At 45.2% G+C, this 18,402-nt stretch overlaps 1 protein-coding gene across 1 annotated transcript; it reads right to left on the bottom strand.

The window, feature by feature from the left end:
• Nucleotides 1–1,214: 1,214 nt before the first annotated feature.
• LOC116972911 (E3 ubiquitin-protein ligase TRIM39-like) lies at nucleotides 1,215–9,377 on the bottom strand. The gene is made up of 6 exons (XM_033020498.1): nucleotides 8,876–9,377; nucleotides 8,691–8,786; nucleotides 5,546–5,779; nucleotides 4,975–4,997; nucleotides 4,759–4,877; nucleotides 1,215–1,911 (listed from the first exon to the last, which is right to left on the bottom strand). Exons 1-6 carry the CDS (start codon nucleotides 9,284–9,286, stop codon nucleotides 1,382–1,384), a joined length of 1,413 nt encoding a protein of 470 aa, XP_032876389.1. The 5' UTR covers nucleotides 9,287–9,377; the 3' UTR covers nucleotides 1,215–1,381.
• Between the last annotated feature and the right edge of the window lie 9,025 nt (nucleotides 9,378–18,402).

The raw sequence follows: 18,402 nt of genomic DNA, 5'->3' as shown, positions 1-18,402 counted from the left end.
ATACTAATTGTTAATGATTTGGTCTTCTTTTATCGACTTTTTACAAGCAGACGGTGCAACACAACCTTAGAAATTAAACGTTTCAGAACCGGGTGAGCGGTGGATAAAGATATTAAATAGGTATATCTCTTTCAATCTCTATATTTTTATTTCCTTTCTCTCTGTCTTTTTTTTTTTCTCTTTTTTCTACTGTATCTCCTTCTACCTCTTCTTTGGGTTTTCTTTACCATCTCACGAACTAACACTACAGCTTATGATATTCTTCTCTCCTCTATCTTGACTACTCTCATTTTCTGTTCTATTCTGCTAAATTTGAAAAAAAGAAGTTGTATTATCTCATTATGTATTAGATACTTATGTACTACATTATTGTACTTCTAATTTTTAAAATAGCATGATTTCCCTTTCATAAATCCATGTTGACGGACTAATCCTTTTACTGCTATCCAAATGCCCCATTATTACCTCTTTAATAATTGACGAGCATCTTTCCCACCACCGAAGTCAGGCTAACTGGTCTGTAATTCCCCGTTTTCTCTCTCACTCCTTTCTTGAAAAGTGGGATAACATTAGCTATCCTCCAATCTACAGGAACTGATCCTGAATCTATTGAACATTGGAAAATGATCACCAATGTGTCCACTATTTCTAGAGCCACCTCCCTGAGGACCCTGGGATGCAGACCATCAGGTCCAGGGGATTTATCATCCTTCAGTCCCATTAGCCGACTCAATACTATTTTTGGCCTAATTAAATTTTCTTTCAGTTCCTCTACCCCCTTACATCCTCTGTCCTCCAGTACATCTGGGAGATTGTTTGTGTCTTCCTTAGTGAAGACAGATCCGAAGTACCTATTCAACTCTCTGCCATTTCCTTGTTGCCCATAATAATTTCACCCGTGTCTGCCTTCAAGGGACCCACATTTGACTTTGCTACTCTTTTTACCTTAACATATCTAAAGAAGCTTTTACTGTCCTTCTTTATATTGCTGGCCAGCTTCCCCTCGTACTTCATCTTTTCAGCCCCTATTGCCCGTTTTGTTTCCTTCTGTTGTCCTATGAAAGTTTCCCAATCCTCTCGCTTCCGGCTACTCTTTGCTGTGTTATACATCTTTTCTTTTAGTTTTATTCTATCCCTAACTTCTCTTGTCAGTCACGGTTGCCTCCTACTACCCTTAGAATCTTTCTTTCTTTTTGGAATGAAATGATCCTGCGTCTTCCAGATTATGCCCAGAAATTCCTGCCATTGCTGTTCCACCGTCATTCCTGCTAGCATCCCTTTCCAGTCTACTTTGGCCAGCTCCCCTCTCATGCCTACATAGTCTGCCCCAAAGCCCCTGGCTGAGCCTCGCTCCTGACGCTGGTCCCGGGACCCAACCCTTTTACACACCCGGAGCGGAACCGGAGCAGATTCTCAGCCACTGGTCTTCATCCCAAGGCCCGAAGAAAGGATAAAGTTTAACCGTGAATTTATTCCCAGTGAAGGTGTGGAGATGGTACTTGGTGTCCGCGTCGTAAAATGAAACTGTCCCGGACTCGTAACTGAGATAAACTCCCACCCTCTCGGGGATGGGACGGGCGAAGAGATGGAGTGGAGGGGAGGTGACTGCATTAAACTCGTCAAACCACCGCCTGATGCTCCAAACTCCAGTCTCCGGGGTCGGTGTGACCCGTCCTCTCTCCACAGATTCTGCGGCGATTCCCAGACTCCAGCCCCGACTTCCCGCCACCTCCACCTCCCAGTAATGTCTCCCTGATGTGAATCCCTCCGATCCCAGCACACACGGCCAGATTGTAAACCTCTTCCCCGTGTCAGGGAGACTCCTCTGTGTCCCAGTCAGTCTCACCCTCTTCCGATCCTCAGACACCTCGAGCAGCGGATGCGCTGTTTCCACATCCAGGGTGACGGAGACTGGGGGGAGAAGCAGAGAATCAGAGAGTCCCCGGGGGTCGGTCGGGGGGAGACTTGGGCAGCGCGGCCCCGGGACTTGGGGAGAAGCCGCTCGGCCTTAGGCACAGGCGGGCGGACAACTGACACCTTGTCCGGGGTTTCACCCACAACAACATCAGATGGACAACAGGAGTTTTTAACCGGGCAGAAGAGGGGGAATTTTGTGGGTTATCGGCAACGAGAGAGGGTGGTCCGTGCGGATGGGGAAAACGAATGCGGAAAGTGAGGATGAACGAGACATTGTGGGTGGGGATGGAGGAATAAGGCAGACATTCAAATACCTTGCCAGTAGATGGCGAGGGAGGGACAGATTGGATGATGAGGAGACGGGTGTGAGTGGTAATTAGAGGTCGTTAAAGAGAATGTAGAGATGTGGGGTGGAGTTGCCGTGGTCATACTGAACAGGAGTGGACTAGACGGGCGAGGTAATCTGCTACTGTTTACTTGCTTTCCTGAGTGGAGGGTGAGACAGAGGGAGGGGTGACTCGGACCATGTGGAGCTCAAGTTGACTAATCGGTAGTTGTATAGGATGTGTGGAGACTTGTGGTTGTAGGGTCGCTGGAAGAGCGGAGATTTACGCTTGGATTTGATGCGTCTGTACAACCAAGAACACGCGGATCTCACTGTGAACCAATATATGATCTTCACTGAGGGAATTGATAATGTTCTGAATGTAAGGCTGGTCCAGATAGCGAAGGCAGGTGGGATACAAGCGAGCTGGTGAAATGGATACAAAATTGTCTTTGTGTTTGGAGGTAGAAGGTAGTGGTAGAAGGATGATTTTTCTGCTTGGAGGTCTGTGACTGGTGGTGTGTAGCAGAGATCTGTGTTGCAACATTTGCTGTCGATTTTATGGTTTCATACCTTGGATGTGAATGTAGCAAGTGTGACTACTAAGTTTGCAGAGAATGGGTAATGTACATAGCGAGAAAGTCTGTCATAGAAACATAGAAAATAGGTGCAGGAGGAGGCGATTTGGCCCTTCGAGCCCGCCATTCATTGTGATCATGGCTGATCGTCCCCAATCAATAACCCGTGCCTGCCTTCTCCCCATATCCCTTGACTCCACTAGCCCCTAGAGCTCTATCTAACACTCTCTTAAATCCATCCAGTGATTTGCCCTCCACTGCCCTCTATGGCAGGGAATTCCATAAATTCACAACTCTCTGGGTGAAAAAGTTTTTTCTCACCTCAGTCTTAAATGACCTCCCCTTTATTCTAAGACTGTGGCCCCTGGTTCTGGACTCGCTTAATATTGAGAACATTTTTCCGGCATCTAGCTTGTCCAGTCCTTTTATAATTTTATATGTTTCTATAAGATCCCCCTCATCCTTCTAAACTCCAGTGAATACAAGCCTAGTCTTTTCAATCTTTCCTCATATGACAGATCCCGCCATCCCAGGGATCAATCTCGTGAACCTACTGCCTCAATCACAAGGATGTCCTTTCTCAAATTAAGAGACCAAAACTGTTCGCAATGCTCTAGATGTGGTCTCACCAGAGCCCTATACAACTGCAGAAGAACCTCTTTACTCCTATACTGAAATCCTCTTGTTATTAAGGCCAACATTCCATTAGCTTTCTTCACTGCCTGCTGTACCTGCACACCAACTTTCAGTCACCTGTGTACAAGGACACCCAGGTCTCGCTGTACCTCCCCCATACCTAACATAACCCCAATGAGATAATAATCTTCCCCCTTGTTTCTGCCGCCAAAGTGGATAACCTCACATTTATCTATATTATACTGCATCTGCCACGCATCTGCCCACTCACTCAACCTGTCTAGGTCACCCTGCAACCTCCTAACTTCCTCTTCACAGTTCACACTGCCACCCAGCTTTGTGTCATCCGCAAACTTGCTGGTGTTGCTCCTAATTCCCTCTTCCAAATCATTAATATATATGGTAAACAGTTGCGGCCCCAACACCGAGCCTTGCGGCACTCCACTCGCCACTGCCTGCCATTCTGAAAAGGACCCGTTCACTCCTACTCTTTGCTTCCGGTCTGCCAACCAATTTTCTATCCATGTCAACACCCTACACCCAATACCATGTGCTCTCATTTTAGTCTCCAGTCTCCCGTGCGGGACCTTATCAAAGGCTTTCTGAAAGTCTAGATACATTACACCCACTGGCACCCCTTCATCCATTTTAATTGTCACATCCTCAAAAAATTCCAGAAGATTAGTCAAGCATGATTTTACTCGAAAACTAGACTGAATAATCTTGACTACTCTCATTTTCTGTTCTATTCTGCTAAATTTGAAAAAAGTTGTACATGAACTGTATTATCTCATTATGTATTAGATACTTATGTACTACATTATTGTACTTACGACGTCTCAAAAATCTCTTCTTAACTGTGGCTTAATAACGGCAAAAAAACTCTTACTTAAATTTTGGAAAAATGCAGCCACACCAACTCCCATTCTCCCAGGAAAAAGGATTTATTCAAGCGCAAACTAACTTCGTTTTGAGTCTGCGATGCTTCCCCCAGAGTCCATTAATAGTATCGATCTTCACGTCTAAGTATTACATGGAAACATAGAAAATAGGTGCAGGAGTAGGCCATTCGGACCTTCGAGCCTGCACCGCCATTCAATATGATCATGGCTGATCATCCAACTCAGTATCCCGTACCTGCCTTCTCTCCATACCCCCTGATCCCTTTAGCCACAAGGCCCACATCTAACTCCCTCTTAAATATAGCCAATGAACTGGCCTCAACTACATTCTGTGGCAGAGAATTCCAGAGATACATAAAGATGTCTTTAAAAAGAACAATGGAAAAGGTATTAGTTTTACCTCGTTTGATGATATCAGATGTTTCTCTCAATGCCATGTTGTAGAAAAAGGTGCGATCAAACTTTTCAATCGGTAACGCACCATCTTCCACCGACATTAGTTTGGCTTCATCACTAACCCTGCAAATATTTAACAGCTATTTATTCACTGAGCATTCGCAAATTGTTCAGCCGTTCTATTAAAACATACATTGTTGCAGTCAAAAACATGTCGTACCTCCTCTTGCGACCAACTTCCTCCTGAAATAAACAAAAACACAAATCTTAATTGATCGAGATGGATCATCTTGATCCTGACAGCTGCTTTTTCACAAAATTGCTCCATAAAAATCATAGGAATGTCGATGAAAATAATTGAGAGTATTTAACTTACTTGTAACAGCGGGCAGGTTGTGGGATTATATCTGAAGAAGATGTCAGAGATAATTCGATTGAGCATTTTAAGACCAATGGCGGATTTAAATGGGTGGGGGTTAGAAATATTATCACTACTTTTGGGGAGACCAAAAACCTAAGCTGAAATGTAAGGTGGCCTTTAATGAATTCCATAAGAAATGCAGTAAACAGAACTCACAGGTCAGACTGAAGGCAATATTGCAGATAAATATGGAATAAATACACGTGGATTCCTGGAATTTGAGGAATTATTATCGGATGTGGTGAGTAGATGGAACAGACGGAACATTCACCCAGTTCTGAATTACTGGTAAATGCTACATTTATTTCAGAAACCCACCATTTTATGACTGTGCATTTTCACTTCACCAAACTGTAGTGTAACCCCTCACCTTCAGAAATATCATGCCATCCTTGTGGTCTGTGTGTTCCTGTAACTTTGAGAGATCCTCCTGAATGGATTTTAAATATTCTTGAATCTCCTGAAGATTTTTCTCCATTGTTTTTACAATCTTCTTCTCCTCTTCCCGGATATCTCTGAGTAAGCGCTGCCCTTTCTCAGTGAGAATCTGGTGCAGTTCAACAAACTGGGATGTGACCTGTGACTGAAGGTTGTGTGACTGTTTCTGTCAGATGAAAGATGAGAATTAATATATTGTGTCACTCTGTTGTGTTTCCTCATGACATGGAAGGTGACATTTGGCTGGTCAATGTCGAGCCATGTAGCGCAGAAATAGGTCCTTCGGCCCAACATGTCCATGCTGGGCTCTGTACGTATCTACACTAATCCCATTTACCTCAATTTAATCCATAGCTGTAATTACCGTGGTAATTTAAGAGTTTGTCTTAATAATTCAGAAATATTTGGTGAAAGTAATGTACAAGCACATCATTTCCATTTCCCCAATTCAAGTCCCTGCATCCAGGGGCGTAAACCGCTATCAAAACATGGGGGGATGCATTTTCTTGGCGGCCGCTGCGTACGCACACACTCACACACACACACACACACACACGCACACGCACACGCACACGCGAGGCTTCAGCCGTGGGCACTGCGGACGGTAATTAGCTCAGGATTCTTCCAGTTTCCAACCCCGCAATGTGGATACTTCTACTATGGGGCTGTTAGAATGAGTTAACTAGTGCAGATCTGTACCACAGATTTAAAATACACTGGACGACATGCTGGACAACATAATATAGGACAGGGCACTTTCAAGCTGTACTGTGGAAACCAAGCTATTAGGCAACCTAAAACTTTGAATTCTCGGATGTATTAAACACAATTATCTATATTACTAAAAGTCTGATCTTGACCGCTTTTGGCTCGCTGTGCTGTGATTTCCGAGAGAAAGCCGCCACCTACGGCCGTCATTTTTTGGCTACCTCGCTCAGAGCCCCCCTCCGCTTTCCTGGACCGGAGGAATTTTCCCGTCGATGAAAAATCAGAGAGTTATTAATGTTTTTATTTTTTAATTGCTATTCTCTCTGCTGCCCCTGCTGGCGGCAGGGGGTAGGAACTATAAAACCCGGAAGTGTTGTGCCTCACTCAGTCTCTGCCAGACCCAGGAAGCCAGAGGGTCACGGCTCTCTGATCTGCGAATAATAATTAACACACGTCTAATCCACGGTGAGCCCCCGGGATGTGATTTTCAGCAAATGTGTTTTGTGAGCTTGCTAAGTGTTTTGGCCCTAATTGGCTTTTTTTTTTTAAGTGCTTTTAGCACACTGAATGTCTTTTGTTGGCTTGCTTGCTGAGTGGTTTTGCCCTAAATTGGCTTTTTTTTAAGTGCTTTTCAGCGGACGGATGTGTTTGTCGGCTTGTACGGTGTTTTTTCCCCAATTGCTTAGCTTTTTTAAAGTGCTTTTCAACGGACGAAGTGCATCCGCTGAAACGTGTGTCATTTCCTGTTTGTGGAAAGCAGTGAGAGGGTGACGTCAAGATGGCGCCGAGTGCCGGTGCCGTTTAATAATTCAGGAGCTGACTGATCTGTCTATGGTGAGTGTGTTTGTTGGATGTTATTTAAAGCATGATTTTGCTTCAGCAGCAGTCTGTACAGCAGGCTTTAAAGATTTGTTTTACACACTGTATATTCAACAAGTTCTGAAGTTACTTGTATTGGGTGTGTGTGTGTGTGTGTGTGGCTTCACTGTGTGTGTGTGTGCGTGTGTGTATGTGTGTGTGTATGTATGAGTCTGTGTGTGTGTGTGTGTGTGAATGAGTCTGTGTGTGAATGAGTCTGTGTGTGTGTGAATGAGTGTGTGTGTGTGTGTGTGTGTGTGTGTGAATGAGTCTGTGTGTGAATGTGTGTGTGTGAATGAGTGTGTGTGTAAATTAGTGTGTGTGTGTGTGTGTATGTATGTGTGTGTGTGTATGTTGGAATGAGTCTGTGTGTGTGTGTGTGTATATGAGTCTGTGTGTGTATGTATGTGTGTGAATGAGTCTGTGTGTGTATGTGTGAATGAGTCTGTGTGTGTGTGTGTGTATGAGTCTGTGTGTGTCTATTGCGTCCAGTTTTGGTCTCCTAATCTGAGGAAAGACATTCTTGCCATAGAGGGAGTACAAAGAAGGTTCACTGCCCTTTGAGCCAGCACCGCCCTTCAACGTGATCATGGCTGATCATCCACAATCAGTTCCCCGTTCCTGCCTTCTCCCCATATCCTCTGACTCCGTTATCTTTAAGAGCCCTATCTAGCTCTCTCTTGAAAGTATACAGAAAACCCGCCTCCACCTCTCTGAGGCAGAGAATTCCACAGACTCACAACTCTCTGTGTGAGAAAGTGTTTCCTTATCTCCGTTCTAAATGGCTTACCTCTTATGATTAAATTGTGGCCCCCGGTTCTGGACTCCCCCGACATCAGGAACATGTTTTCTGCCTCTAGCGTGTCCAAACCCTTAATAGTCTTATATGTTTCAATAAGATTCCCTCTCATCCTTCTAAATCCCAGAGTGTACAAGCCCAGCCGCTCCATTCTCTCAGCATATAGTCCCGCCATCATGGGAATTAACCTTGTGAACCTCCGCTGCATGCCCTCAATAGCAAGAATCAATGCTGCACTCCCTCAATAGCTGTTAGATACTGACCAAGATGCCCCAACTGCGCTATTTCCACCTGTCTGCATTTGGCCCAGATAGTTCTAAAACTTTTCTCTCCATGAACTTGTTCAAATATATTTTAGATGTTGTTATGGTACCTGACTCAACTACCTCCTCCGGCAGCTCGTTCCATATACCCACTACAAAAGTTGCCCTTCTTGTTTGTATTACATCCTTTCCATCTCACCTTAAACCAATGCCCTCACATTCTCGATCGCCCTACTAAGGGTAAAAGACTGAGCATTCACCCTATCATTTTGTTTCATGATATTATACACCTGCAATAGACCAATCTTCAGATTACTGAGTTCCAGGGAGTAAAGTCCTTGACCGCTTGGGTCCTCTACTACTGAGCTGTATAGAGTTGCCCATTTATTACACGCATCACATGGATCAAATCTACTCAGAATAATTACATCGATAGTACAAAGCCTCACCTGAACTCCAGAAATGCTCTCTTTCTGTTTCTGCTCCATTTTCTGGATCTCTGATGTTTTTTCTGTGAGAGATCCGAAAGAAGATTGCGCCTGATCCTGGGGTTGGGTTCAGATCAGAGAATAAAAATGTCAGACAATAAAGAAAAGATTAGACAATTATGTGATCAAAATTGATTTGTTTTTACCTTGTATATTTCAACAGCTACTTCTATCGGCTCGAAGCTGTGAGACGTGTGTTCCTGCGCAGACGCGCAAATCAAACTGATCATTTTCTTGTCGGTTTTACAAAACAGCTGCAGTTCTTTCTGATGTTTCTCGCACTGACGTTTACTTTTCTTCGCTGTGAGATTCGGGCTCAGTGCTCGAGCTTTCTCAGACAGTCTAACCAAGGCCCGATTCACCGTGAGGGAGCGGCCTGTAAACTCTTCTCTACATTCCGGGCAGGGGTTTCTCCCCTCCCTGTCCCAACTCTGTGTGATACAGGAGCGGCAGAAGTTGTGCCCACACTCCAGTATAACCGGATCGGTGAAGATATTCTGGCAGATGGAACAAACTACCTCCTCGGTCCAACTCTCGACCGGGTCTTTCGCAGCCATTCCGGCACTTCCTGGTTCAAAGTGTTTCCCACTGCGCACGCAGGCGTCTCGGGGAATGAATGTTATTTGGCTGCAAGTGTTCAGCAAAGATCCGCTATAAGATCTTTGGTGTTCAGTGTCCTGGCCACTCCCAACTAATCTCACACGAGGGAGGGGTTAGTTAGACATCAAACCGGCCTGAATATAGACGAAAGCGGAGAGATTGCCCTGAGATTGTCTAAGGCAGGACAGAAAGGGACTGGGACCAGCGCTAAGGAGGTGTAACTGAGGAGACGTTCCACCTGTTGGGCGGTGGAACCCGCCGCCCGCATCTCCGTTCACAGCCCGGGATCAGGATGGAAGTAAACATAAAGCCGGCTTTAACTCAAGGGCCACAATCCAATAGGAACTGGTGAACTCGAGGCATCAACTGGAGGTTGGGGTGCGGTGGCGAGGCAGCGATTTTCTTATCGAACGAGGAATCCAGCAGCACAATACAGGGACACAATTTTATGTATTTCCCCCACTTTAAATACAGTTAATCATCTCAAATGCTTGAAACTAATAAACGGTCTGAAATACGATGATCGCAACACTTTTATTTTGTTTAAGATCCAACTCGCTCAAAGTGGTTGAAGATCAAATGTCCTTGGAATTGTCCGAGCAATCTACTCAGAGGGCAACTAGTGATTTGTAATAAATGCTGTTCTTGTAGCGACATCTACATCCTGAGAAATTGATCAGCTACTTACATTATCTTCTTAATAAGAAGGTTAAGTTTTGTTTATTAAGAACAGTGTTGTATTAACTCATGAAGTTGATGAAAAACAAGTAAATAATAGCACAGTGTATTACTCAAGTTAGACAACCGGGTAGCTCTTGCGGTCTCTCCTGTTCGTTTCTCTGTGTCTCAGTCACCGCCACTGCTCCCACGTCGATGCCGGCCTCCAGCATCGGAATTTGTTCATTCTCTCTGCTCCAGATTCACCATCTCCACGGGCAATGGGTTAATATATCGGCAGATTATGCAGTATCGGGTTTTACCAGCAGTTGGGGACCCTGGGCCGCGCAGACATTTAGACAGGTGGGAGATAGACAAAAATAGGTGACGTTTCGGGTCGAGACCCTTCTTCAGTCTGAAGGTCTCGACCCAAAACGTCACATATTCCTTCACTCCATAGATGCTGCCTCACCCGCTGAGTTTCTCCAGCATTTTTCTCTACCTTCGATTTTCCCGCATCTGCAGTTCCTTCTTAAGCATTTAGACAGCTTGGCATCAGTTGAAAGCGGCACTGCAGCGAACTGAACTGAACATGCATGAGGTTGCGTGCATGAAATTGGTACTAACCTTCTTAACGTGCTACATATGTTTAAACCATGTTCTACTCTTTTGAAGTTATACAAGCATGCGATTTGTTTCATGTAACAATTCGCACGACCAATAAAACGCACAAGAACCTATGTCCCTGTCCCACTTAGGAAACCTGAACGGAAACCTCTGGAAACTTTGCGCCCCACCCAAGGTTTCCGTGCGGTTCCAGGAGGTTGCAGGTGGTTGCCGGAGGTTGCAGGTAGTTGAAGCAGGTAGGGAGACTGACAAAAACCTCCGGGAACCGCAGGGAAACCTTGGGTGGGGCGCAAAGTCTCCAGCGAGTTCCGCTCAGTGGGACAGGGGCATAATAGAACCTAATAGAAAAGTTTTGTTTATTCGAATTTCGTGCCTTGGTGCTTTCAGTGTTTAAATGAAATAACCCCCAAACTGTATGGACTTTAGAGCTTGGTTTTAAAATCTGGTAGGGTGAAAAGCTTTTGTTGCGTGCACTCCAATCAGCGGAAAGACAATGCATGATTACAATCGAGCCATAATCATAATCAGAGCCGCCTGCTCCATGATGTTAGGCCGCAGAGCGACCGGAGATATGATCCGGAAAATAATCGCATCTCCGGCAAGGTAAGAGTTTGAAAAAAGGTTTCTCCCGACCCTTCCCGCCCCCCCCCCCCCCCCCCCCCCACCCCCAGAAAACAAACCAGAGAAGATTAACGCACACTTTAAAAACACACTGAATATAACAAAAAAGTCGAGACGGCAGACAGACTGTTGTATGATGCAGATCTGCCAATGAGGTAGATAGTAGTTCAGCACTGCTCTCTGGTTGTGGTAGGATGATTCAGTTGCCTGATGACAGTTGTGGGAAGAAACAGTTCCTGAATCTGGTGGTGCGCGTTTTCACGCTTTCAACAAGCCAATGGGATACAAAATTCGCCTGAAGGTCGGATTCCGAGGGCGATTGTAGAGGGTTGCTCCTCAGAATGGAGACAGACGGCAGATGGTTTGCCGCAGGGCTCGGTGCTGGCTCAACTGTTGACCATGTTTTTAAACGTAAACGATGTGGATGTGTATGTAGGTGGCATGCTAACATAGATACGTAGAAAATAGGTGCAGGATTAGGCCATTCGGCCCTTCGAGGCAGCACCGCCATTCAATGTGATCATGGCTGATCATCCAGTGAGATCTATCCAGTGAATCGGCCTTCATTGCCTTCTGAGGTAGAGAATTCCACAAATTCACCTAACTCTCGAGGGTGAAAAAGTTTGTCCTCATCTCAGTTCTAATGGCTTGTCAGTTTGAGATGAGACTAACATTGGTTAAAACTATTGTCCCTTGTATGTGGGATAGTGTTAGTGAACGTGTTATCGAGAATGGACCGACAGGGTTAATATTCACTGGAATTTATAAGGATGAGATGGGATCTTGTAGAAACATATAATTTTTTTGCGGTTTGGACAGGCTGGATGCAGGAAAAATGTTCCCGATGTTAGGGGAATCCAGAACCAGGGGTCACAGTTTAAAATTAAGGGGTAGGTCATATAGGACTGAGATGAGGGACAGCTTTTTCACCCGGAGAGTTGTGCATATGTGGAATTCACTGTCACAGAAGGCAGTGGAGGCCAATTCACTGGGTGTATTCAAGAGAGAGTTAGATATAGCTCTTAGGGTTAACGGAATCAAAGGATATGGGCGAGAAAGCAGGAACAGGGTACTAATTTTGGATATTCAGATGTGATCAAATTAAATGGCGGTTCTCGCTCGAAGGGCCGAATGACCTACTCCTGCACCTATTTTCTATGTTTCAATATTTCTACGTTTCTATGGTGACATTTTGGAGAGTGAATCCATTTATCTGGGAAGGAACAAGAATTTCATGAACTGGGTCTATGGGCGGATTAAAGGCTAATTTATTTATCTTTGATAAAAGTGATGCAAGTTGGTAAAACATGCCAGGGCAGATTATACACATTAAAAGTTACGCCCTGTGTTGTTTTTAGCAGACTAGAGAGACATTGGAATGCAGACACACAGCTCCATGAAAATTGCACCAGGGATGGGCAGGGTGGTGACGAAGGCGTTTGGCGCATTTCCTGGGGTCCGTAAGGGTATGAAATACATGATTTGATACAACTGTACAAGTCACTAGTAAGAAGCACACCTCCAGATTCAGGGACAATTTCTTCCCAGCTGTTATCAGGCAACTGAATTCTCCTGCCACAACCAGACAGCTGTGCTGAACTACTATCTATCTCTTTGGTGACCCTCGGACTGTACTTGATGGGACGTTGCTGTCTTTACTTTGCACTGAACATTCTTCCCTTATCGTGTTTCTACACACGGGAAATGGCTTGATTTTCTGCTGACTGGACAGCACGGAACAAGAGCTTTTCACTATAGCTCGGAACACGTGACAATAAACCAAACTGAACAACTGAACTGACCCACCTCCTTCCAGGGATCACAGCCGTCCTTCCGAATGAGACAGAGGTTCACGGTCACCTCATCTACTGCATCCTGTATTCCTGGTGACGCCTGGTGCACATTCGTGTGAAAGTCCAGAGTCGCCGACCATTTGGCTGGACACTTGCACTCGGTTCGCCAAGGGCTGTCGGATGCCAACCATTTTAACTCCTCTTCCCATGTTGACCTTTCTGGCCTGGGCCTTCTCCGTTGGCAGAGTGAGGCCACACACAAACAGGAGGAACAGTACCTCATATTCCCAACAACATCAATAACAGTATTTTTTTTATGTGCAGCAGGACTGACAGGGTGAGGCAATTTCGCCCAGAGACTCGGAATGCTAACTCATGTCCTCTCTCCGCAGATCCTGCCTGACCAACTGCGGACCCATCCCAAGCCCACTTGACTATCTCAGCTTTGTCCACCCGCACAACAGAGGTCTGGGCTCAGATAAAAATGCCTGAGTCAGAGATTTTGCAACCCACTTTGTTGTGAGTTGGGAATGCTGATTACAAATCCGGAAGATTATGGAGGATGGAATAGCAACATTCCTTGAGTGAGGAGTGAGGATTTTTACTAACATTGGAGTAAGGAAGACAAGTTGTGTGGCTCGCAGTTGAAGGAGGAGTGTGATTTCGATGCAAACTCAGATTAAGGACATGTAAGAATGTAATTACTCCGCCTCGGTATATATAACAATTAAAAACTCATGGCTCTTTCTCTCTCTTGGGCTGAGGGCGGCGATTAAAGTTTCACCTGGTGGATTGGGTGAAAGAAGGGAAGAAACAGAGGCAGATAATCAGAGAGGAAAACATGTAAAAAAGGGTTGGTTCATGGAAATCAAACCCACTTACAATATTGTAGGTCAGTAGATTAATACAACAGATACATCTAATACCCTGTTGGTGAAGTTGGATAATTTGTACAACCAATAACATTCATAAGAACCGAAGAGAAATATTGTGATTATTCGAGTTATGTGCTTGGTGCTTCTAATACTGCAATTGAAATAAACCCAAATTCGTTGCACTGTATAGCTTGCTTTTAAACTCTGTTGTGTATCTCCCTGCCTGCATTTCAGTTGCCAATTCGTGGCTGCACTTCAAAGAGATTTACGCCGGAAAAACACTTTGCGGTCTCCTGAAAGATATGCGAGGACATTGTGTAAATGTAAGGGGTTTGTTGCTGTACGTACTCGATCTTGGAGCGGATATTCCATTTCCTATGCACAAACTGGGGTAGTGGATAGACGAATGGATAGGGTGAATGCACAGTCTTTTACCCGGAGTAGTGGAATCGAGAACTAGAGGACACAGGTTTGTGGTGAGAGGTGGTAGATTTAATCGGAACCTCAGGAACAACAATTCCACACAGAAAGTCATGGGTATATGAAACAAGCTACCAGATAAGGTTAGCGAGACTGGACAACAACGTGTCGACGGGCTTTAGGACCCGGGGGAGCCCGGAGCTGTGGCGCCGCCGCGGCTGCTGCTGAACCCGCGGTCAATGGGGTTTCGGGCGCGAAACAATCAATGAAAGGGGCGGGGCCCGGCTGAGGGGAGGCGGAGCCCAGTCCCGTCAATCACAGCCCTGACACAGTGGATGTCATTTGATATAAGCTTCGGGTAAATTTCATTCTCTTAAATTAAATACATCAGTGTTTCATATCGTGAATTGTTCATGATGTTAGTCTGCTCAATAACATCACTTCAATACCAGACACTGTAATGAAGAAGGGTCTCGACCCGAAACGTCACCCATTCCTTCTCTCCAGAGATGATGCTTGTCCCGCTGAGTTACTCCAGTAGTTTGTCTTCGGTTTAAACCGGCATCTGCAGTTCCTTCCTGCACGCTATAATTTTGTTTACGAGTCTCATGTGCAAACTTGAATTCAACTCAATTATTAAATTATTGTCACATGTACCTAGGGACAGTGAAATTCTTTGTTTTTGCATGTAATCCGCTAAAATACAGACCTCACTGAGGCGGTACACAAAGCGTGGCCACGATCATCCACAATCAGTGCCCCGTTCCTGCCCTCACCCCATATCCCTTGATTTTTCTAGCCCTAAGAGCTCTATCTCACTCTATTTTGAATGCACCCAATGAATCGGCCTCCATTGCCTTCTAAGGTAAAGAATTCCACAAATTCTCAACTCTCTGAGTGAAAAAGTGTTTCCTCATCTCAGTTCTAATGGTTAGTCAATTTGAGATGAGACTAACATTGGTTAAAAGAATCGTCCCCAGTGTAGAGGATAGTGTTGGTGTACGGGTGATCGAGAATGGATCGACTGGGCTAATATTCACTGGAATTTAGAAGGATGAGAGGGCATCTTACAGAGACATATGTTTTTTTTAGCGGATTGGACAGGCTGGATGGAGGAAAAAATTTCCCGATGTTGGGGTAATCCAGAACCAGGAGTCACAGTTTAAGAATAAGGGGTAGGTCATATAGGACTGAGATGAGGGAGATCTTTTTCACCCGGAGAGTTCTGTGGCATTCTCTGCCACCGAAGGCAGTAGAGGCCAATCACTGGGTGCATTCAAGAGATGGTTAGATAAAGCTCTTAGGGTTAATACAATGACGAGATATGGGGGAGGAAGCAGGAACAGGGTGCTAATTTTGGATGGTCAGCCATGATCAAATTAATGGCGATGTTTGCTCCTGCACCTATTTTACTTCGGAGTCACGTGAGTGACTACGTGAAGAACCCCGCCAGGACGCATGCGTGCCATATCGTTACATGCATTGCAACGAGTCACAGCAGGGGGAACAACGTTCCCCTTAGCGGCAGAATTTAAAAGCCGGGAACAGCAGGTAAGGAGACTCTGCGTTCTTTCCACTTACTTTACAGGTGGAGGCATGGACAGATCCACGAGAAACAAGAAGGCTGCGAAAAAGCTGGCGGAGGAGAACCGCGGAGTTGCGGGCAGCCAGCAGCAACCAACGGCACACCAATCTCCCGTAATGGGAACAGCTGTGCCCGACTTCGCTCCCGCACCGGCCAAATCAACACCACGGCCGGGCGGTAAAGCGAAGCAAAATACAGACAGAGTCGTTGACTCCGATGAGTCTGACTTTGAACAGCCGCGAGCGGCCAGTGCCCGTGAGCATTGGAGCCGGTTGGAGCGGCTGGGGGAACAGGAGCAGCCGCGAGTGGCCTGTGCCCGAGAGCATTGGAGCCGGTTGGAGCGGCTGTTGGAGCAAATACTCCAAAGTGACAGGCTCCGGGAGAGGGAGCCTAGTCACAGTGGGCAGCTAGTAAGTCCTACAGCAGTACCTCTTGTAGGGCTGCACAGTGTTTCTCCCTCATCAGAGGGGAGTACGGGGGTCAATTCTGGGCTGACCCTCAAGAGGGGTGTGCAGAACATACCCCTAGTGTGCATGGGGTGCAAGAAAACCTATTGGGTATGGTGTCCCAGTTAATCTAACCCGACCAAACTGGCCAAAACCTGAAGCCCAAAATAGCTGCAAGTATCGACTACATGTCATTCAATCAGCTACAAGGACAGGCATTATTGGACACCACAGCAAGACACTTACCGCCAGGGAACTGCAAATCACTAAATGTTCCCAGTGTCAACCAGTGTATTTGGAAACATGTCGGAGCATCAATCAGAGCCAGGGACTTGAAAATACAAAAAGTTCTGAAAGTCCTAACAGCGGCAATTACGGCTTTCGCCCGCACATTAAACGAACAAGACATGACACAAGATCACCAAGATGCACTGGCTTTATTTTGCAACTCCCAATACGAGTTAAATAGTATTAGGAAGAGTGCCATCCAACCGGCTTTAGACCCCAAATTTGCAGGCCTCTGCAAACCTGGAACCTCCAAACCACCAATATTACTATTTGGAGGTGACTTATCTAAACAGGTAAAAGAACTTGACGAAGAGGCTAAAACCCTGGGGCTCATTAAAGCAACGTCCAAAAACTACTTCGGCCAGAAACAGCACCCCTACGCACCCACCAGTCGACCAAGACAAACTGGTGAAAGCTCGAAGGCCAGGAACACTCAACATCGGTCTTTTTTAGGCCATGGTCCAGACCGGCCTTCCTGGAAAATGCGCAAACCCTCAACACCGACCCAACTACAGACCCAGACACCGGCGCCTCAACGTCCACGGAGGATGCCGAAAAAGTAACAAACCTACCACTGGTAACCATGGAGGTAGGTGGGTCTGGTTCCTTACGAATTGAAGGGGGCATGGAGGTTGGTGGGAGATTACACTTCTATCTGGATGCATGGAATAAGTTAACTACCGACACTTATATTTTAAGCAGTATCCAGGGTTATACCATAGAATTTATACAAAAACATAACCCTCCAGTTCAGCATGTACCGAACCGAATGTTCGTGCTTACAGGCAAACAAAAATCAAAAGCACATGCTGAACTACAGCTGCTTTATAAAAAAGGAGTAATTGAGAAAACCCAACACGAATCACAGGAATTCGTGTCCAATATCTTTATCAAAAACAAGAAAGATGGTGGTTGCCGCATCATCATAGATTTGACTAATTTGAATACTTTCGTACAATATATTCATTTCAAGATGGAAACCTTTGTTACTGCTAAGCAAGTGATTTCCAAAGGTTACTACATGGTAAGCATCGATTTAAAAGATGCTTACTATACAGTACCCATAAGAGGTGACCACAGATGTTATTTAAAATTCAACTGGATGCGTCAGCCCTGAAAGTACAGGGCACTACCTAATGATCTAACATCAGCCCCCACGCTGTTCACTAAAATTTTGAAACCAGCCCTAGCGTTTCTGCGGAAATGAAAACACATGGTAATGGCATATCTAGATGACATACTTATTGTGGGCAAAACTTTGGAATTGGCTAAACAAGCGGTAACAGCCACAAAACAATTATTTGAAAAACTGGGGTTTATCATCCATCCAGTTAAATCTAAATTAACGCCTTCAACCACAATGGATTATCTGGGGTTCACCATTAACTCAGTTCACATGTCAGTGACTTTGCCGAAAGAAAAGGTTACAGCCTTAATAGAGGCTTGCAGCAAAATCATTGACATCACTAAACCATCCATCAGACTGGTAGCAAGAATAATTGGCAAAATAGTGGCTGCGTTTCCAGCCACACAATTCGGACCTTTACATTATCGAAATTTACAGAGGGCTAAAATACGAGCACTCAAAATTAATGGTGGTCATTTTGACAGACCAATGAAGCTACCAACAGAAGCCAAAATGGAACTAAAATGGTGGAAAGATAACATTAGGCATTGTTCCAATCCAATCATTATCAGCAACCCGTCTATGGTACTACAAACTGATGCCAGTGCACTTGGTTGGGGTGCTACCAATTCCAT

Source organism: Amblyraja radiata, chromosome 5 (genome assembly GCF_010909765.2).
Source record: "Amblyraja radiata isolate CabotCenter1 chromosome 5, sAmbRad1.1.pri, whole genome shotgun sequence".
NCBI lineage: Eukaryota > Metazoa > Chordata > Chondrichthyes > Rajiformes > Rajidae > Amblyraja > Amblyraja radiata.
Note: the sequence above shows the minus strand (reverse complement) of the source record. Positions and strands in the feature narration are given on the sequence as shown.